This window comes from Ammodytes marinus (assembly GCF_949987685.1).
Source record: "Ammodytes marinus genome assembly, chromosome: 5".
Taxonomy (NCBI): Eukaryota; Metazoa; Chordata; class Actinopteri; order Uranoscopiformes; family Ammodytidae; genus Ammodytes; species Ammodytes marinus.
The window spans coordinates 22519225-22541050 of record NC_137234.1 but is presented as its reverse complement, the minus strand read 5'-3'; the positions used below and the strand labels follow the sequence as shown (position 1 = coordinate 22541050).

Here is a 21826-nt window from a genome sequence, read left to right as displayed (position 1 = left end):
AAAATAAATAAGATCAAAACAGCAAAAGCTAAGGAGGGTTGTCACAGTGGTCCCAGTCTTCCTTGATTCAGTCATCGCTGATGCAGCACTTCGCATCATCTGCTCAAACTTTGTACTTCTCCTTGGCTTCATCATTCAGTATACAGATGTGCTGTTGAAAGAAGGACAGCAAATTCCTGTTAAATGCATTTCCCTTTGTCCTGGAATTAGATTTAAACTTAAATATGTCCTTTTGTACAGCTACTACTACACATTCTGGAACATACACTTCATTGCTAATAGGATTGGCTCACCTGCCTTGACTTGCATATGAATTTAACTTAGACTTGGACAAGAAGGCCTGGCTCTCAATCTCTGCTCTAATTCATCCCAAAGGTGTTCTATTGGGTTGAGGTCAGGACTCTGTTCAGGCGTGGGTTTGGCAGCTGCCAGGAGAACAGTACTTGTCTGACTGCATTGTGTAAACTTTGGTGGAGGGGGATTATGGTATGGGGTTGTTTTTCAGGAGCTTGGCTTGGCCCCTTAGCTCCATTGATAGGAACTCTGAACGCTTCAGGATACCTAGAGATTTTGGAAAATGCCATGCTCCCAACTTTGTGGGAACAGTTTGGGGATGGCCCCTTCCTGTTCCAACATGACAATGCACCAGTACACAAAGCAAGGTCCATAAATACATGGATGAGAGAGTTTGGTGTGGATTAACTTGACTGGCCTGCACAGAGTCCTGACCTCAACCTAATAGAACACCTTTGGAATGAATTAGAGCGGAGACTGAGAGCCAGGCCTTCTCGTCCGACATCAGTGTGTGACCTCACAAATGCGCTTCTTGAAGAAAGGTCAAAAATTCCCAAACACACACTTCTAAACCTTGTGGGAAGCCTTCCCAGAAGAGTTGAAGCTGTTATAGCTGCAAAGGATGGACCAACGTCATATTAAACCCTATGGATTAAGAATGGGATAAATTCATATGCGAGTCAAGGCAGATTAGCCAATACTTTTGGCAATATAGTACCATTGTGGACACTGAGGTCATCATGACCTCTATTATTGATGGAAAGGTGTTAGTTTTGACAACATGAGGATGTCTCATAATGTTGTCCAACTTGTATAAATTACACTTAAATTAAATATAATAAGAATGTTTTCTCCCAGAGAATATGCATTTTTCACAAGAGGCATTTATGTAGTTATAGGATGAGCAAAGGTTACCAATCAAATGTTCTGTTAAAGTGAGGTGAGCCAGCATGCATAAAAACTAGCCCCCTGAAACTGAAGCAGCTTCAAATTCAGCCATCATTATTTTATTATTTACAGCTCTGCTTTTCAGGTCACATGTATTGGTATAAATGGAATGAAAACAAGTTTGTGAAAATACCAATGCAAGTATGAAGACGGCTTTAAAGCAGCATTAACATCATCATTACATCACAATCATACATTTTATAATAAAAATATAATTATTAAAAGAATAAGGCAAAAACAAATCAATATTAACATTACCCAGGAAGTCATTTCGTGCATATAATCTACACCTACAGTAACCTAAAATTATTTCCTGTTAAAAGTAGCTGTGAACATGTGTAACAGATGAGCAGATCATATCCGTTTAGGAAAAAATAAACGAAAACTTTTTTTTTAATAAAAAAAAAAAGCATATTTGAAAATGATTTCAATATCTTCTGGAGACAGGCATTTATTCATTTCACATCACAAATAACGGGGCGCGGACGACGACAATAATGTCACTGTTAATGTACACGAAAAAAATTCAGTAGTGTAACCATTTAGACATTTTTGTAAACGTTAACACCCCTTGTTATGAGTAAATGCTACAAAACATGAGGCGTGTCCCAATTCCACACTAAACAATAACTGTAGCAGGTTTTTGCGTATTAAGTGTTTTCACACTGGAACCCTAACAAAATAAAGTTTACTTTACGGTCAGTATTTATACTAAAAACAAAATACTTTGTTTTTGAGGGTGATGCTAATGTACAATATCCTTCCACGCAGCAAAAAAAAAAACAGATAGTCGAGCTATTCCCAGCTGCAAAACATAATAAATATTAATTTGAAGTGCTGGGGACATGTTAAGAAAAGATTGAGATTTGGCACTTACACTGAGATCTCGGAAGTACTCATTGTAGTCCAAAGCATAACCCACCAGAAAGGCATCTGGAACCTCAAACCCAATATCTGAAATACATATAAAAAAAACACCAATGGGAGTCATATAAAGCAAATAAATACATTTATTATTTAAGTGCAACAGAAATAAAACTCACTGGCTAATCCATGAAATGAGATCCAGAAACAATCACTTTCATTAGAGAACTAATAGATGCTGCTCTTTTACTGTCTGTCTGTACAAGGTTTTACTTAAGCTGCAAGTGCTGAATAGTGGAAAGCCGAGACGCTTAGATTAACAGCTGTCCTTGAGGGACAATCTTAAAAGAGATTATCCAACTCAACGCTAAAAGCATTACATAATCAGAGACAGTGTGAGCAAGGGGTTATCTGGCATGTATTGGTTTGTAAGTACCACGCTCCGCTACATTTGGAGTAGATTTTCCTGAAATGAATGTCAAGCCTAATGCCACTAATGCATTACTACACTACATAGATAAACTGTCTGTGTTAAATGTGGTAGAGAGGTGCTCACAGTCTGGTCTGTAACCTGAACTCCTCGGGGTCCTCTTCACCAGAAGGCTGGAATGACAAATGAAGAAAATAAGCAATAGATGAAACAAAAGCCTTTCAAGATAAATTAACATGTCAAAGAGAAATAGTTGTTGTCACAACCACTTTTTTTCCCCCAGTGCAGAATTCTGAAAGATGGCACTGCACAACAACTTGGCCAAACAAATGCCCATTCACGGCAGGGCAGAGTGATGCAGTGGTTAGCACTGACGCCTCGCAGCAACAAGGATCTGTTTTTGAACCTGCCGGCCAGCTGTTCTGGGGTTTGCATGTTTTCCCTCTGGGTTTCCCCCTGGTGGACTAGATTCCTCACAAAGTCCAAAGACATGCAGGTTAGTTTAATTTGAGACCCTCGACTGCCCATGAGTTTGAATGTGAGCGTCAATGGTTGTGTGTCAAGTCTCTGATTGACTGGCCACCTGTCCATGGAGCAGTAGTCCATGTCCAAAGTCAGCGGGGACTGGCTACAGCCCTCCTGCGACACTTTAAAGTAAAGGATAAGCAGATATATTTATTGGATTGATGGATATTTTTTCTGGAAAATGCTAACAGTCACTCACAATGTCACTTTCCATTAAACATAAAAAAGCAGAATAATACTGTATTTTTAATCAAATGACTGTATATACAGTGTTGTGTGGACGTTTGTGAACCCCTTGAACCTTTTGGAATTCTATTTATTTTTACCATTATTAATTCATTTTTATCAATACCAGTATTTTTTATATGAAATAACAGATGTTTGTTTATCAACAACATTTTTCTTTTCTGTTGTATGTGCAAAAGTTTGTGAACCCTGAGCTGCGTTGCCTAAATCGAGCAAGTAAACACAATCAGATGGGCCAAATTGAGTCATGAAATGGACCAATGTAGTGAGAGATCTTTAGGGAAGAAATTGTGCGGCACTAGATAAAACGGAGATAAAACCAGGTCAGTTTAGGCTCACCAAAGTGAACCCATACAGGTCAGACATGCTAAAAGGGAAACAAATCTCTGAGGATCTCAGGAATAGAGTTGTGATGCTGCACATTTGTCTGGGGACAGCTATGAATTATTTAAAAAAAAAGTTTGAGCTCCATCGGTCCACTGTGAGGCAAATCATCTACAAATGGAGAGCTTTAAGAGTGACTGAACATCTGCCTAGAAGTAGACTTCCTTCAAAAATATCCACAAGCGCCACAATAAAAGTGATTTTTCAGTTAAAAGCCAACCCAAACATTACATCTAGTGATTTGCAGACCTGTCTTGCAGCATCTAACAAGAAAACTCAGTCAAAATGGCTTTCATGGGAGGGTTGCTGAAGAAGCCAATGCTCTCAAAAAAGAACAAAACTGCTTGTCACAACTTTGCCAGAGAGCACCTGGAGATACCTGAAGTCTTATTCTGAGGACAGATTAGTCCAAAATTGAACGGTTTGGTCACAACCAAAACCGCCATGTTTGGGCAAAAACGCAACTCTGCCTACCACCAAGAGAACCTTCTCCCAAGTGAAGAATGGTGGTGTCAAATTGTCTGCAAATCTCCAGATGTAATGTTTGGGTTGGCTTTTACCTGAAAAATCACTTTTCTTGTGGCGCGTGAGGATATTTTTGAAGGAAGTCCACTTCTAGGCAGATGTTAAGTTACTCTTAAAACTCTCCATTTGTAGATGATTTGCCTAACGGTGGACCGATAGAGCTCAATTTTTTTTTATATGAATTTATAGCTGTCCCCAGACAAATGTGCAACATCAAAACTCTATTCCTGAGATCCTCTGAGGTTTTTTTCCCTTTTAGCATGTCTGACCTGTATGGGTTCACTTTGGTGAGCCTAAACTGACCTGGTTTTATCTAGTGCCACCCGATTTCTTCCCTAAAGATCTCTCATTACATTGGTCTATTTCATCAATCAATTTGGCCCATCTGATTGTGTTAACCTGCTCGATTTAAGCAATGCAGCTCAGGGTTCACAAACTTTTGCACATACAACAGTTGGCAAATCATTTGTTTTATGTCTTTTAACAATTGATTTCTGGAAAGGAAAAATTTTGAATTGATAAACAAACATCTGTTATTTCATATAAAAAATACTGGTATTGATAAAAATGAATTAATAATGGTAAAAATAAATAAAATTCCAAAAGGTTCAAGGGGTTCACAAACTTTCACACAGCACTGTAGGTATCTATATCCATATTTAAATATAGCACACTCTGCTTTTTTACTCCATGTTCTAATGAAAAAAGATAACAGAACAGTGCGTATTGTCCTAAGGAATAGGTGCTTTAAGTTCTTCTGCAGCAGAAATGTCAGCTGTAGATATTGAGAAACCCACAGGAACGGGAACCATCTGCATGTCTTGAATGATAACACAATGGCTTAGTGTGAGGAAAAAAAATGTCTGCGTGCTAGTAAGTTTAGTAAACTGGCCTTTCAAGTCAGAACTTTTTTTAAATTTAGTAAAAAAAACATGTGTTTACAGTGGAAGATATATTGAATATATTGATATAGTGAATAAGTGACTACATTGTGGATATCAAAGCATTAGCCTATAAAAATTGCCTTAACCATGGACATTAAGCGAGAAAACCAACCAACATTGCATTAAATGCATTGCAACACATTTCCCGTTTGAGCCAGCTATTAGGAATACTTAAAGAGAAATGGCCTCTACCTCCACAGTGCAGTTAATAGAACGGCAGCTTAACTCTTAAACTGCTCCCTCCCCTCCATCACATAACATCTCTAAAAAAGCCCTAAAGGAGTGTGTGTCCATTAGCTAAGAGCACTTGTATATGCAGCCTCTTTGATCAAAGACCCGCCAGTTATAGATGCCGTCTATAATCCAGCTTTCTGCACTGTGTTTAAAGGTGCCTACCTTACAACTTTCACCATTTTGGGATTACATTCACTCAGCAGGGACAGTAGTGTCTGCATCGTCCTTCCAGTCTCCACGATGTCCTTTTTTTTTAGAAATACAGGAAAAAGCCACATAAAAATGGAGGCATGGACAATAAAGAGGCAGTACTTTAAACATTTGACATTTATAAAACTCATGTACAAAATGTTTAGATTTTTTTCTATTTCAATTACGTTTTCACCCGAAATGATCTAATTTTAAAAAGATGAACAAATACTAATGCTCACTCATTCACCTCATTCTCACTCATTTATGAGACAGGTTTGAGAGAAGGAGATGAAATGGGGCACAGAAGGGAATGACATGCAGAGCACGACCCGGGCCTGATTTGAACCCGGGTCTGCTGCAACGACAACTCAGACCACAAATCATTGTGATCAGTCGTAAATGTAATCAGTCATAAATCAGAGAGCACAGTACTGATGTATGTCAAAAAATAAAAAAATCTTACCTCGACAATCAAGACATTCTGCAGAGAAAAATTAAAAGAACAGTTGATGAAGTATGCAGCTTTACAAGACTGTGAAATGTATTTGTGACCAAAACCAGAATACTGACCTTGCCCGAGAGACTGGACAGCTCATCCCCTCCGATGACTTTGACATTGTTTGTTGACTTGTCATTCTATGTAACATAAAGAGAGGAGATGCCATTATCCATCACATTTCTGTGTGTTACAGTTACAGTTCAGATGACCTTTATCATTAAAGAAAAGAAAATCTTGTCACCACAAATCTACATATCCACACTTGTAACACTGCAGTGGCCCATTTCTTACTTGAATAAGATTGTTCTCATTTGTAATTTGCCATGTCACACACACCTCCCATCAGCACAAGCGCTTCCTAGAAATGGGGAATAAAAGGGCAGCTTACACAGTAGCTCTTCACCCTAATGAAATCCACTGTCAGGGGGACTGATTTATCACTGTTCTGGTTCAGCGCTTTAATGTAGTCCAGGAGGTCTGCGAAAAAATTGTAGCCCCCTTTCAGCACACACAGAGCCACGATGTGGTGTCCCCCCATGTCCCGGACTATGTCACGGGCCAAACGCTCCGTCCTGGAACAGAGAGTTAAGCGAGAAAAGTAAGCTTGCGTCATAAATTAAAGTGCCATGGTGAATGCATAGAGGAGATACTTAACATGATATTGCACTTAAACATAATTGCATATCACAGCAATGCACTTAGTCATTCACCCTTTCCTCCTCCCAAAGCCGCACTCAAATGCACTTCACGATGTCGGCTATGGGTAATTTGTCAAACAAATACAGTAAAGTGCACTACTGTAATCAGCATGAGCCAGCTGAATGTGAGTGTCCCAGGCAGTGATGTAATAAAAAAGTAGGCTATGTCAGGTGACTTGACAGAAAATATGGGAGAACTGCTGATTGGTTCACCTGTCCATGATGAGCCCATGGGGGATGATCACCTTCTCCAAATCGTTCTCATAATGTCTGGGGACACAGAAAAGGTCCAGCTCGTGGCCTTTCTCATCATCAGCTATCTGAAACAACAAGGAGGCATTTCTCTTCAACTCATCGTAAAAGCGATTGGCAGTGACAGATAACGACACGTGAACTAGAGACGCGTTTAATCACTCTAGTAAACCCTATATTCTCCGTCCTCTCGCAACGCTGACCCACTCAAACCACCTGTTTATCCCCTGCACACACGTGACTTAGATTGAGACGTAAATATTCATCAGGGCACGAGTACAAACCCCGTTCTATAGGCTATATGTAAAAAAAAAAAAAAAAGGCCAGCAACCACACCCCGACAAGTGAACAAGTTATCAATCTCCCAAACAAATCCCGGAACACGCCTGCGGCTAAACGCAGCACTGCCTCACCTGCAAATACGAAGCCATGTTACCGGCGGTCGTCCGTTCTGTTCAGTCGCAGTGAGATATCTGAGGAATCATACCAAGGTACCAAGAAAGAGAGACGCAGAGAAGAGAGAGGGGGGGGGGTGTTGACTGGAGGTAGCACGAGCCGCTCTCCTCCTTCATCTGCTGCTGCGCGAGCTCTATGTGCATGCGATGCTTGTCTCTGCTGGGGGTTAAGCCTTTTACGTCAGAACCCAGTTTACCTTTCCTATAATCTGATTTGTCCGACACAATTCCCTGCACCTTTAAATGCGCTATACCGAGTAGCCTACACTACTACTGGATGTTTCGGTTACCGTGACAGCGAACCAGCGCGAGCGTTTGGGGGGAAGCTACGACAGCTGACGCAGTTTTAAAAATATAACAGTCGACTGCCTCGTCTCCCTACTAAAAGCACTACACTCTCGTGTGGTTTATATGCATCTGCACTCTGTACTGACTGAGGTTATAACTATGCTCATGAATGTGACAGAGATTGTGTAATGCAAATACCCTCTGCTATAAAGTTTATTATATAGGCTTATCCATATACCAGCCTACTCATTCAGTTGGATTCTGTTAGAATTAGGCTACATCAGATCATATTACCATAAAATGTATATTTTATTGTAGTTATTATGTAGTCTATTAACTTCAGGCATCATAGTATATGTGCAAGGTGTTTTTCTAAATAATTTGATTGAAAACATGCACATAACCTCAATTTCGATTGCTTTAACATGTTAATATAAACTTTGCCAATGAAGCAAAGCCAATTTGTATACTTGTTCTTTCATCTCTGATGTAGTAGGCTAGGCTAAGGTTTTGCTGAATATAGTCAATTTAAAATGTGTAATTGAGTTAATGTCAGAGATGCATCACTTTTAATAGGGTATTTCTAAAGCACATACTTAGGAACATGACTCATCCTCATTTTAGTTTATATTTTGGCAATCTGAGCATCACTGAGTTCATTCTGCTTTATGGGGCATATTTACATGCTGGTGCACACCGTTTCTGTCCTTAGTTTGCTCTCTCCATAGCTAATTGTTAAAGGTGATCTCTTCATCTGCCTACAGGCAAGTTTATAATAAAAACAATTTACCAACAGTTTTTACATTTAGATTTCAAAACTTTAAACAAATTTACAACCAATGTTTAATATGATCCCAATTTAATGAGCGATACAGAAACAAAACATTTTACAAAAAAAGCAATATCAGGTCTTGAACCACACCGGGAGCATGGCAACTATGAAAACAGAATAAACATGTTTTCATAGTTCAAAACACCAAAGACGCAAACATCATCTCTGTACGATAATAGTCTTTTTCAGTGCCACTTAAGTGACGGTGGGGCCAAATCTCAAATGACACCCATCCCCATATAGAGTCCTACTTTTAGCCTGAGACCCACATAGCGAGCGGTGACTGTGGGCAGAAAGTAGCACACCATCGAGATGAAGATGTGATTTGAGAGAAGACCTTAAGGGAAGAACACTTTATTTTTTCTTCTTCTCATCTTTCTTGCCACCATCTGCTTTCTCCTTCTCCTTGTCTTTGTCCTTCTCATCTTTTTTCTCTTTGTCGTCTTTCTTCTCTTTCTTGCCTTCCTCCTTTTCTTGACTTTCTTTCTTCTCTGCGTCTCGGTTGGAAATCTTGTTGTTGATCAGGTTGTGCAGAGCCACCACGGAGCGTATGAGCGAGGCCAGGTAGACTACCAGCATCTGGTCGTTGGTCTTAAGGTAGAAGGCTTTTGTGAACTCCTAGAAAAGGACAAAAACATAATATTAGGCATCACAAAACTTTGTGTTAATAGAAAACAATGTGGTCCTATGATATGAAATTAATAAATATCTAGTGCCTACATAATAAAAAGGGGGCTTCGAAACAATTATAGGTTGGAATTCCACATATGGATCCTGAAGCTAATATTATTTTGGTGGTGGAGACAGGAGTATTTGATCAACTATTCAAATCTATATACTGGTAATTAAATTACCTTTTTTTTTAAACTATGTAATTGAAGAGTTAACCAATGCCTTAATCCAAACTAAATAATTACCACAGTTGACATGTCTTTGTAAGGAACAACTGACAATATTTGTCAACATTTGAGCACCTAATTGCTGGAACTGGAAGTGTCTCTCTAAACATAGTCTCGCAAAGCCAGACCAAACTACAGCAAGTAGTATGGTCTGGAAGCACTCCGTTTAGAGCCGTCTATTCGGGGGGAAACTGGGCTGGCCTGTTTTTATTTCTTTAAACCAATCACAATCATCTACGGCGGGGCTAACCCTGGGAAGCAGCCAATGGAGGCGTAGCGTTGTTTGCCCACGCCAGCGCTTAATAGACGCTGGCGGAAGTGGTCAAGCCAGACTACTCTAAACATGACTCCTTTTGCCCTCCAGTGGATAAAATGGGAATCGCAGCGTAAGCTTAAAATTGTTTCTGTTCAATGTTTTGTTTTTCTCTCCAAATGTCTTTGGTTCGCTGCATTAATTTAAAATTACGCAGCAGTAGTGATTGTACGGTATTATAACATAGGAGTGCCATACCGACAAGTAGTTGATTCAGCTTTATTCATTGTACAATTCCAGCTCTCAAAGGCAGAACAATAAAAAAAAAATTAAACTTAAAGGCCTACTTCACCGGTTTGAATATGAAGGTGTATTGAATTCTGAGATCCTATGTAGTATAAATGTGCAAAAAAAAATTAAATCGGTTCATCCTAGCCCGAGAAAAGGCAGAGAGTGTTTTTTTAACCCTATATTTCTCTTTCTCGCGACATCACAGAAAGAGAAATATAGGGTTAAAAAAAACGTACTTTGTAAATATTACTGTGATGTCACAGTAATATTTACAAAGTAAGTTTTTTTTCACTCTTTCTGCCTTTTCTCGGGCTAGGATGAACCGATTTAAAAAATGTTCGCACATTTATACTACATAGGATCTCAGAATTCAATACACCTTCATATTCAAACCGGTGAAGTAGGCCTTTAATAAATATGTGTAAAGATGTCACTTAAAGTCAAGGAGAAATTAGCTTCACTACATTTAAAAAAGACACACATTTTAAATAAATAAGTCAATGTGCTTCAAAACCCAAACAACTTACCAGTAAATTAACATCTGGCAGCAGGTTAAAGACATCCTGCAGCTGGTAGATGATCTGGTGGTTGATGGGTAGTTTGCCTGCTGTCACTCTCTCCAGGTAAGAGCGGATTTCCAACAGCTTTGAGTTGAGTCCCTTCAGGCCGTGAACCTGATTTGTGATCTGTTGCGACAGAGTGCCCACTGTGGTATCCTTGATATCTCTGTAGAAAGTCAGAAGCAGATGATAATTGACTGGGAATTAATAAAAATGTTGACCCTGTTGACTTAAATGGCTGTTAAATGATAGAGTGTAGCAAAGTGTGTGAATCAAAAGGGTTTTTTAGTACCTGAGCAGATGCTCCACACCCACTTCCTCGGCTTCCTCAGCTCCAATCTCGCTGGTGACGTGTTCAAATGTCTTAGACGTTGGAGTGCCGTCCTAGAAATAGTAAACAACAACAATTTACTATAATTCTGCAACAAACTGTTCGGTCTGCTGCGGTCTGGGAGAAGGTACTGCAGCATTGTGTCCTACACAACCAGACTCTGAAACAGATTCATTCCACTGGCCATAAGACTGTGAAACTCTTGATCATGCTCAATAAACTTGTTTACATCATCTGTCAATTCCATCATTCTTTAAGCTTTATTTGTTTATGTTTCAGAAACTCATTCCACTTGTGTAACTATTCTTTTATTTGTAAAAAAAACAAACATTATACTGCATTGTTGGAAGGCCTGAGATTCCATTATTAGTTGCCAATGACTGCTCCTGCTATTGTTGTTGGTGTATATGATAATAATAATAAAATAACTCCAACTTTACTCTGAACCAAGTTTCAACTAACATTCTTTATATTTCAATGAAAATTCTCTCAAAAACACTATTCAGTCCAAACAGTTTTGGAACCAATGCTTCAGTGCAATCCAAAATCAAATCAGCTTTATTTGTATAGCCCAATATCACAAATAGACATTTCCCTCAGTGGGCTTCACATTCCGTACAGTATGACACCCTCTTAGCTCGACTGAAAAAAAAGTAAGGCCAGTTTTTCCCCAGTTAAAAACCCTTCAACAGGATTATTATTTTTATTTTATTTTTTCAGGGAGAGTGACAGAGGAAAGGATCCCTCTCCCAGGACGGACATCATGCAATAGATGTCACATGTAAAGAAAATCACAAAGGAATACAATCATTGACCAAATGTTATGCTCATACTACAATAAATCCATGATTGACTTACATCATGTATTTCCTCCACAGAGATGTATGCTTCTGTTGGTAGACCCAGATCTTTGGGCTTCACGTCTATTATAACTAATACCTAGTAGGATAAAAAAGAAATATGTGCATGAGTTATTAATCATCCAAATGGATAAGAGTAGAAAGAGGTTATGCCCACACACATGCAGGTTATGAAGAGGAAAAGGGCCAAAAAGTTACATACCGAATTGGTACAGTACTGCTTGATGAGCTCATTGATGGCAATGTCATTCTTATGTAACTTTGGTCCTGTGTGGTACCATCCGACTATTCTTTCTCTGGCTGAAAAACAAGGGAAGGCAGTTATTCACAAGGGAAAAAAATTGTGTTACAGATTCAACAACATTACATATAATATATATGGAGGCAGTTCCCTACCATTAACTTTCTTGAACATGCCATACATGTTCTCCAGGTAGTCATGATCCAGGAACCACACAGAGTCATCCCTGTCATCCTCGTCAAATGGCACTTGAAGGAAAACAATGAAAAATATTTGAAAATTGACAGAATCTGTCTGTGGAAGACATACTACTTTTAGACAAGTGGTTTCACATAATCAGCCTGTGAAAACAGTTGTGTAATGTTTTCTGTTGCTCTCAAGGAAGCATTTCCATGGTAAAAAAAAAAAGTCTGCGTAACAAATTGGGGTGCATGAAGTCGGAAAGATGTGTGAATTTAACAGGCAGGGAGGTTCAAATGAATGATATGCCAACTCTTTCGTTGCATTATGGAGAGTAAAATATACATTATTTTATAATACTTAGTAGGGGGACTAAATCTCAGTACAACAGCCTCTCCTACTGCTATTATATCTCCTTTTTATTTTATTTTACTGTTAGTAATTTAACCAGTTTAGCTCCAGACACCCAAATATTGTCACCATGAAACTCACCTGCAAAACTATTTGAGACGTCAAGAACTTTCTTGTGCCACGATCCCAGAAGGACACCGACGACTCGTTTCTGATTGCCAACTTTTCCTATCCTGTAAATTGAATTGATACATAACAAATGTACTCTTTAGTTGAACCACAGGTTTTCTGAAGTGATCGACATGACAAAACAGGGACGTTAGCTAGGATACTGCTGTGAGCTAAGCTAATGCCCAAATCTTCATGTTGTCAACCGCAAAGGAAATTAATGACAAGATCATGTCATTGATGTGTACGTCCTACCGAATTAAACTACTAGCAACCCCGACTGTGTTATTGGTCCATTTTACATTTTAACACAAATGTTGCTAACTAATGCTGAGCAGAGGAAGAACTAAACAGTTTCGGTGAGCTAACTAGCCTGGTCATGTCTGCATTCACTCTCAACGGGGCACTGACTCAGCAGGGCTAACGTTAGCTTAGCTTAGCAGCGACGTTACGCTCCTGAAAATGTTTACCCTCCCTTTGGTAAAGACTGAAAACTAACATTGAACTAACTGACCTGTTAAAATGATCCACCACGCTGAGCAACACCAAGGGATGAACGACCACATTTTCCACCGCTAACTCCGGCATTTTTACAGGGAAGATAAACAGCTCGCAGGCTCTCCTCCACACAATGACGGCTACGCTGCAACTTCCGCCTGGCACGTTACGTTCTTTCCGTTTCTCTCTATGTCCATGGTTTCTCTAGGCAACAGAGGGACGCGGAGACAAGACAGAGGAGTTATCGGAGAAAGACGCTCACTCACTCACAAACAAAATGGTAGGAAACTGAGCAAACATAACTTTGTTTTTGTGACGCTTGCTTACATTGATATTACAAATTGTCGCTTAATTATGAACTTATTAATGTGTAGGTTAATGTTAGATAACCGAATACAATTAAGTCATCAATTAGCCTAAATTATCACTCCTCTTGCTGGAACCAACTTAATCTTGCTAACTATGAACTTAATCGAAATCAAATCAAATGTCCTGAAATGTACGGTTTATTGCTATCTTATTAGCAGACTCAATGGTAAGTGTGTTTTATCAAATGTCTTTTATATCCTTCTGTCCTGCAGGCTGAAGTTGAGGAAACCCTGAAGAGGATTGAAGCCCACAAAGGCGTGATAGGAACAATAGTTGTCAATGCAGAAGGTAAGCCAACAATAGTTACACAGTTTTTCTCTGATACACCAGAGTCAGTCTGTCTGTAAAGTTCACTATTGCGTCTTTTTAGGTATTCCCATCAGAACGACCTTGGATAACTCAACTACGGTTCAGTATGCAGGACTTCTTCGCCAGCTTACGATGAAAGCCAGGAGCACAGTGAGGGACATTGACCCTCAGAATGACCTCACCTTTCTTCGCATCCGCTCAAAGAAACATGAGATATTGGTTGCACCAGGTGGGTGTGTTGTTATTGTTGACTTCATGTAAACAAACAATTAATATTATTATATTTCAGCTGTAACATAGAAATGGGACGTTGTCTGTACTGTATTCACTACATTTCTCTCACCCGTCTTGTCCTCTTTTATATATCTGCAGAGAATAACTTTCTGCTGATAGTCATCCAGAACCCATCTGAATAGCTGCTGGCCATTTCCATGAGAGTTGGCCTTTGGTTTGTCACATGACGGTGCTTTATCCTTCCAAAACACTGTTTCCACTGTTTGATGTTGCTTCATGTACTGCAGTATGCCTCTTTTTCTACTCAGAACTGGCCTTAATCAACATGATGCACTGTTTGTTTTTTCCTTATGAATTTCATTCATTGAATGCCATAAGTCTGTGAATTAAAGATGCTCCTCATTGTACAGTAGCATTCTGTCAAAATCATCCTTGTTTATTCTGTTGATGCACAGAGGAGAGACATATTCAATGTAAAACCTGAATAAATGAGAGGAGAAACACAGCAAGTCCGATGCATTTTTTCTTCTTAGGGTTTATTGGCAGAATCTAACAATAAAATGTAATGACTCTTGATGTAGATTTTTCCTAGAATACCTTTTGGGCAAAGCAATGTACAGTTATCATTCTAGCATGACTTGGTGTAAGTTACATACGTAGCTCCAAGCCACCCAATGTACACCTGTTTGACTGTCTATTTTTATATTGAACACAAATGTGGGTGTGCAGAGCCTTTCATTTGTAAAGTAACTAATTACAGTTTTCAAATAAATGTCAAGGATAAAAGATACTCTGTTTTCCTCTGAAATATAAAGTAGAGTTATAAAATAGCGCAAAACAGAAAAACTCAAAACTGATGTCACAGACACTTGATCTCAACCGAGCACCTTTAATCACCACATGAGGGCAATGACCTTTTGGAGGATTGCTGTTCATCCTCTCCACGGAAGACTTGTAAAATAGAAAAGAAAAAAAGTATAATCATGTTTTGTCCTATAATTTTCACCTGTCTGTATATGGTGCTGTTTCTACACGCAACATCTATAATATATTAAGGTCGTACTTACTTGTACAACACACTGTTCTTTTTATAGCCTTTCAACACATTTTTTAAGCAAAGAAGACGGACGTAATATATATATATATATATATATATATATATATATATATATATATATATATATATATTACTTTCCTCAGAATAACACTTGATTCAGGAAACATGAAACTGAGATGGAATAAGACCTAGATTCTACTTTGACCTTCACCTACCCATTTTACATCAGGTCAGCCTCTTCTCATGCAATGAAACGGTCCATTTAAATTACTTCTTTAAGAAGGAAAAAATATAGTTTTAAAAAGATTAAACATAAATATTGATTTATACTGTAGGAGTGTTATCTATGCTCCCGCTGTTCAAAGACATTCTTCTTTAATGATGCCATGAAATAAATTATTGGTCTGCAAGTCGAATACACCTAACATGTAGCCCTTTTTGTCACCTAAAGAAATTACTACAGGTCCAGGCATAGACGGATTATGAGATAATGGGCCCCTGGGCACAAACTCTTAAAGGGCCCCCCACTCGTCCCTATCCATTCAGGTACACTGACTTTTCCACACATATACAATTAATGGCAAAACATATTAAGGAAGTCAGTGTTTCGGGATACTGTTGGAGGAACCCTGTACCTTGTCGGATTTCTTTTACCTTTTTAAAGTAAAATGCAACAATCTGGTGCACTTTGAGAGTACATTTTAGAGGCTATATCAAATCCTGAGATGCAGAAGGAACATTTTTCTTAAACAGGCAGCACTCTTTACTCTGCAACTGTAAAAACAGTACAGTAGATTGGTCTGCAGACCCATGTTCTATGATGGAGGGGCCCATTGCAACAGATAAAGGGTGGATAGCTACTTTATATGAACAGTATAGAATTCACACATCGAAAGCTTATTTCTGTATTAGACAGAGCTACTAATGCTGTTGTTTTTAACTTGCTTTTGTATTTCTTCCCTAGTTGAGGGGCCCATGATGATTTATATCTTGTTAGATTATAATGAGTATCCTTATATTTAGGCTATTCCTTTTTGGACCCTGTTATTGACATCAGTGACTGAGCTCTTTGACTATGCAACATGAAAAGTTACTATCAGTATCTCTGGCTTAGGGCCCCCTGAGCCTGTGCCCGGTGTGCCCGTGCAGTAATCCACCCCTGGGTCCAGGGTTGCACAGAAGGTTTCATGATAAGAGATTGTGTAATTCATGTTCTACTAATAAGCAAATGCATTAGGAGACTGAGTCCTAAATATTCATGAGTGCTGCTGCTCACAACTAAGCTGCTGTTTATCTCAACTTGAGTTCATGCAAACACTGTCAAGTATTCACTATGAAAACGTCTCGCTAGTAACATGACAGTGACAAATGATAGACATTTTACAAATATTTTAATGTAAATTTCCATCATTTACTGCAATATATGTTAATAAATAATTCATCACAATTATACAGCCCAAAATAATACATTACATAACAACTGATTGAACAAATATGCAGGATTTCACAGCAAGTTTGTCGAGGGGACTGAAGAGCTGATGCAGGAAGGTCGGGTGCTACTGTAACTCGCGCTTGTAGGAACGGGCTCCTGGGATTTCAATAATCAGAGGGAATAGATAGAATTTGTGACATTGTTTCATCTAGCTTGAACAAAAATAAATCTCCACAAAAGACCAGAGGAGGTGTAGTTTGTAGTTATAATTATCCGCAGAGGGATAGTGTCATTTGGATGTTTATGTCACCCACATACAGTTGGCCTTTTTCCTTTCCTTAACAAAATCTGCTTTAAACTTAGTTTTTCAAAATAATGCTAAAGGAAATCCTCGTCAGAAAGGTGAAACTATGTGTACGGTTGGATGAGATGTCTAAAAGTAGGCCTACTGTAGTTTCACTCAAGTGATGGCAATTATCTGAGAAAATGTGGGGGGTGCAAAAGGCCTTCAAAAAACCCACATTTTTAATAACTTTTCATTTATAGAAAGGCATGTGTAGGGTTAAGTACATGGAATCTGGGACAAACTTGATAAAGCTGTGAGACAAAGACTGATATTTTCCATTTTGTTTTCCATCCCCGGTGCATCTTGGTCAACCCACTAAACATTTTGACATCAAGTAACATCTTTTCGTTTTTCAAATACAACTGGCCTAACATCCTTCATTTTCTAAACATCTTGATTCTGACCAGCAGCAGTTCAAACGGAACATATGGCTTCCCACAAGAAATAGATAAACGTACAAAATTCCTCGTCTATCGCAAGTTTCATTATCCATGGAAAATGTATTAAACATAAAAAAACTTAATTGAAACCATTTGCCGTTATAAAGATATAATTTTAGATGTTTCCTCTGCAGAACCTTTAACAGCACACAAACTGCTTAATCTGTGATACAGTGCTCCGTCGACACAACAACATTATACCACACAGAGGACGGTCAAGTATTTCCCTACAAATTCATTTCAAGTGCATCCTATCAAGTTTAAGGCCTGAGGTGTGCTTTGATTCCTTGACTCAATTTTCACTCTCTGAGAATAAAACCAAGTGACGCTTGGTCCCTTGTCGTTGCTGCCCAGAGAGGCTACAGATTTGTGCCAAGTGATACATGTCATTAGTGTGGATCAAAACAGTTTATGCAACAATTGACATGATAAGAGCTGAATGGTGGAAAGTCCTTAAAGCCTCAACTCGGGGACTAGTGGGATTGAGGTTAGAGTTTCTCTGACAAATATGTTGTTTGACCTACACGGTGTTGTTACAATCCATGGGCAGCGAGAGAGTGGGAAAGCCCAGGCTATATGGTCACCATGGTTTACAGTGACCATGGCAAAACCTGGTAGGTAATCAGTTGAGTCTCCGGGACCAGTCAGGGAACATAACTGATAGGCCAGAGGGGTAGTAACAAGACAGGGATCGTCTCCTTTTCAAGTGTTTCAAGTGCAGAGAGTGTTCTGGCTCCAGGCTGTCTTGTTCTTGTTACCGTTGCTTTAACTGTCAGAGGCGTATTTGTCAGAGAGTGGGTGTCTGGGGTCACCTAGGCGTGTGCCCGTTGACTTGCCCCCTGCCCCAGTGAATGTTGGGTAGCGTCAAACAGCGCCTGAAGTGCTCGAGCTGGGCCTGCAGCTTCTCCCTCTCCTCTCTCACCTTCTGCCTCTGACTCACCATTTCCTGACAAATGAAGGACAGACAGGACTTTAGTTACATAAACCAAGGCTTACTGCACTTATTCAACACTCACAAACAGTGTACTGTACAAACTGAAGAAAAAATAATGGAAACAGGCATTAAACGATGAAAGTGTACACATTTGCACAAGGGATACACAAAGATATTGTCTGAGGTACCTACCCCCATAGTGAGAGACAGTTGCTCTGCAGTTCTGGTCAGATTGTAATTCTGTGCTTCAAGTCTTTTACACTGACTGTGCAGAACCTTCCTCTCTATACTGGATTCTGCGCAGAGAGAGAGACAGAAACCACAAACGAGGAGAAATGATATGCATTATATGACATCTTTCACACAAATGACCTGGGAGCATAGTGTAGTGTTACGATGGTAGTGGAACAGCCATCTATTGGCCAAATCCGGCCCTCAAACAAAAATATTTAGGAGCTCAAGTTTTCCCTTTTACTGCGTGAACCGAAACTTCTACATAAGTTCTCATTAACTGTGACACTTGTAAATTGAATAATTACTCATTTGCATCTCAACGAAAAAATCGTTGAAGGACTAAAATGAAGTGATGTGTGGATGAACAGAACTCCAAACATAAATGAAGCCGGTCACTGTTTCACATCTGAAGCATTGTACATAGATCGATAGTGTATTTAAGTACATTTTTGCCAAATGAGTATTATTCCAAATTGGATAATGAAGAAAAATTCCTTCTTACACAGTATAAAAATCACCCACATTTTTTTTGTAAATCTAATATAGGCCTAGAGTAAAGTAGTTATTTTTTTACGAGTTGCAACTCTGTTTCTTCGATTTAAAAAAGCACTGCTCGTCACATTTTTTATCACATTCCTTTGATAGCCACATTAAAGGGATTCTTACAAGAATTTAATTAAAGATGAAGTAAGCAGTTTATTTATGTTAATATAAGTGTGAAATCTCTCTTTATTCCTACAGTGATCACTTATACAGTGTGCGCGTTTCATAAAGCCGATCTCTCAGTCACTCACTCTGCATGTAATCGGCAAATAAACTTTTCGGGGGTCCCGAAACTGGTATCCAATCAGAAGACAGAACGCTACAAACCGGCACCCGTCTCAGTGCCGGTGCACGTGCAGAGCAACAGATGGGTGAATGTGTATGCGCCTACAATGGCGGAGCAGGTAAAAATCCTTCCCAATGTCTGTTTTGATGGTTTTTATCATGTTTTATCACACTTATGGATCTGAGATGATGCTAGATAACTCGCTGCTTGAAGACCACATTGCATTAATGTGGTGACGTAGGGACGAGGGAGGGGACCGCTAACTGCAGTAACTGACAGGAAGTTAGCTAAACTGACCATTTCGCTTACTGAACCTTTAACTTGTTTATGTTAAAAAACAAACACTGGATTTATAATTTTCAATTCTAAACAGTTTTCTTTAAACTGTTAACGTTAAGCTGCCTTGACATTGTCTCACCATCCACATGCTCCTGGTAGGCCTCAAAAATGGCTTCAATCCCCTGCCACTTCCTGGGAACTTCTTCCGTCTCCTCCTCCTCCTCTTCCTCCTCCTGACCTGACTCTTCCTCGTCTTCATCAGACAGGTTTTCCCGCGGTCTTGATGAAGAGTCCCTACTGGCTGCAGGGTGATGGAAGTGATGGCCGTTGATTTGTGCTTGCTGAGGGGCGTGGCTAAAATGTGAACTTTTCAATTGAGAGGTGTTGTGTGACAGTGAGCGGTCGGTTTTCATGCCGGCCTCAGGGACACAATTTGAGACTCCTTAAAAGAAAAAGAGTGAGACGAAAAGGCAAGGTCAGTATTTGCCGGCATTTTTAGTGCAGCACTTCATAAGGAGCCAATGGGGGTTAATGATATACACTTTAACTGTGAGGATATTGCACGTCTACGCCACTAGGTGGCAGAGCATTGTCATTATTAAATTCACAAACAAGCCTTAGTAGCTATGCACCTATATCTCTGGGAGCGATTGGCTCACCTTTGTTCTGCAGTGTGTTGTGTGTGGACTGCAGCACAGCTTGGTGGAAGTGCTGAGCAAAGGACTCAGGTGTGAACCTCTCCAAGAGCCGAGTGCGTCCGTTCTGCATAGGATTGGACTCCTTTTTCTGAGGGGAAGCAACGCTGCCGTTCTGTAGGCCCTGGAGCTTCCTGTTGGGCTGAGCCTCTGAGGATTCTGCCTTGTCATGAAGGAGGGTCAGGGGTGGAGGGACGCGGGCCACATGTGTGTCCATGGAGGGTTTGAATGTTTCTTTGTGGAGGAGATGCTTAGGTTTGTGAAGGTAGGGAGGAGAGGGGCTGGGAGAGTCTGGGTAAAGATGTCCATTTGATTGACAAGGCAGAGTGACTGAGGAGGAGTCTCCTGAAAAACAAATTTGCACAGTTCCTTTAGCAAAATATTTTGCAACCTTTAACATGAATACACATGTGTGTGTGTGTGTGTGTGTGCGCGCGTGTTTGTGTGCGTATGTGTGTGTCTCACCAGCTGAGGCAGCAGGAGGACTGCTACACAGAGGTAAAGGATTATATCTGAGCGTGTCTAATGTCACAGTTTTCTTCTGAATGGCCCTTAACAGTTCCTCTGTCCTCTCCTTATCTATAGAGAGACAGACAGAATGAGGACACCTGTCTGACATATTTGAAAATAGGACTTAAAATATTGACTGGCACAAGGAACTGGAAGAAAAAGGTCAGGAAACAAGGGACCTTGACTATGGCCATGAAGGCTCATCATTTTAACCTTTTCATTACCTTTCACTTAAAAATAGAACTTTTTTGAGCAGATAGAGGTACACAGATTTTTGTCTGTCAACTAGATCCTCTTGCTATGTTAACAGAGCAGAAAATGCTACGGGGGGAAAAATATTAAAAGAAAAATTGAGGTAGTGCAACTGAGCTGCTGATTATGCACAAGAGTCTCTCTAAGCAAATACTAAAGGTTTTAAACAATAGAGAAACAGCATTTTAAAATCAAATGTTTGCCTGCATTTTATATTGCTCAGTTTTCCATGTTGTTGTTTTTTTAAATAAATGGGCAAAACAAAACAAACACAGACAAATTCATAGGGGTTTAAAAATAAATAATGGGAAATAAGGAGCTCTACATTTATTCTGCACTGAATTATAAGCCTATTAAAGTAGTGTTTGTTGCAGGGTTTCTGTATTAGTGACATTGTTGAAATATTTCTCCCTCATACAGTTTGTACATGCAGATACTTTAAGAGAACATTCCGAAATATACCTAAATATTTAATGTTGCCCTTTTTTATATCTACATTTTTACATTAAAAACACATTCGAGTAATAACGAATAATAAAGACATTCTAATGTGGGTTAATCTCCTGCCGCAACCTCCTCTAAGGATGACTCTTATTTTCTTCTCACTTCCCTACAGAATCAGTAAACAATAAAACTGAAATGTGGAGTAATGTTATGTTGTTGT

General features: G+C 39.4%; 4 protein-coding genes across 4 annotated transcripts in view; 1 reads left to right on the top strand and 3 right to left on the bottom strand.

The window, feature by feature from the left end:
• Positions 1 to 35: 35 nt before the first annotated feature.
• hprt1l (hypoxanthine phosphoribosyltransferase 1, like) lies at positions 36 to 7466 on the bottom strand (the record flags this gene model as incomplete). Its single annotated transcript, XM_080027677.1, has 9 exons — positions 36 to 151; positions 2120 to 2196; positions 2663 to 2709; positions 5557 to 5639; positions 6050 to 6067; positions 6157 to 6222; positions 6474 to 6657; positions 6997 to 7103; positions 7449 to 7466. 9 exons carry the CDS (start codon positions 7464 to 7466, stop codon positions 104 to 106), a joined length of 648 nt encoding a protein of 215 aa, XP_079883803.1. The 3' UTR covers positions 36 to 103.
• A 1137-nt stretch (positions 7467 to 8603) lies between these two features.
• On the bottom strand, positions 8604 to 13410 carry psmd7 (proteasome 26S subunit, non-ATPase 7). The gene is made up of 8 exons (XM_080027524.1): positions 13259 to 13410; positions 12718 to 12809; positions 12201 to 12293; positions 12007 to 12104; positions 11803 to 11883; positions 10906 to 10997; positions 10581 to 10779; positions 8604 to 9228 (listed from the first exon to the last, which is right to left on the bottom strand). The coding sequence occupies exons 1-8, from the start codon at positions 13330 to 13332 to the stop codon at positions 8965 to 8967; spliced, it is 993 nt and encodes a 330-aa protein (XP_079883650.1). The 5' UTR covers positions 13333 to 13410; the 3' UTR covers positions 8604 to 8964.
• A 42-nt stretch (positions 13411 to 13452) lies between these two features.
• LOC307250444 (dynein light chain roadblock-type 2) lies at positions 13453 to 14547 on the top strand. Its single transcript, XM_080027525.1, has 4 exons — positions 13453 to 13522; positions 13824 to 13899; positions 13982 to 14149; positions 14293 to 14547. Exons 1-4 carry the CDS (start codon positions 13520 to 13522, stop codon positions 14334 to 14336), a joined length of 291 nt encoding a protein of 96 aa, XP_079883651.1. The 5' UTR covers positions 13453 to 13519; the 3' UTR covers positions 14337 to 14547.
• A 2122-nt stretch (positions 14548 to 16669) lies between these two features.
• The window catches only part of LOC307250789 (genetic suppressor element 1-like), a 17527-nt gene continuing 12370 nt past the window's right edge, over positions 16670 to 21826 (bottom strand). The window contains exons 12-15 of the mRNA XM_080027986.1: positions 20365 to 20745; positions 19845 to 20147; positions 18556 to 18659; positions 16670 to 18375 (exon numbers count right to left, since the gene is read on the bottom strand). Coding sequence (XP_079884112.1) covers positions 18238 to 18375; positions 18556 to 18659; positions 19845 to 20147; positions 20365 to 20745 — 926 coding nt within the window. The 3' untranslated portion in view covers positions 16670 to 18237. The remainder of the gene's footprint in view (positions 18376 to 18555; positions 18660 to 19844; positions 20148 to 20364; positions 20746 to 21826) is intronic.

Coding starts and splice junctions, on each gene's coding strand:
- psmd7 (XM_080027524.1), bottom strand. CDS start 13,332: ATGCCGGAGTTAGCGGTGGAAAATGTGGTCGTTCATCCCTTGGTGTTG. Junction 12,105..12,200: donor CATGTTCAAGAAAGTTAATG/GTAGGGAACTGC, acceptor CTTGTTTTTCAG/CCAGAGAAAGAATAGTCGGA. Junction 9,229..10,580: donor TGCCAGATGTTAATTTACTG/GTAAGTTGTTTG, acceptor GTCCTTTTCTAG/GAGTTCACAAAAGCCTTCTA.
- LOC307250444 (XM_080027525.1), top strand. Junction 13,900..13,981: donor AATAGTTGTCAATGCAGAAG/GTAAGCCAACAA, acceptor GCGTCTTTTTAG/GTATTCCCATCAGAACGACC. Junction 14,150..14,292: donor TGAGATATTGGTTGCACCAG/GTGGGTGTGTTG, acceptor ATATATCTGCAG/AGAATAACTTTCTGCTGATA.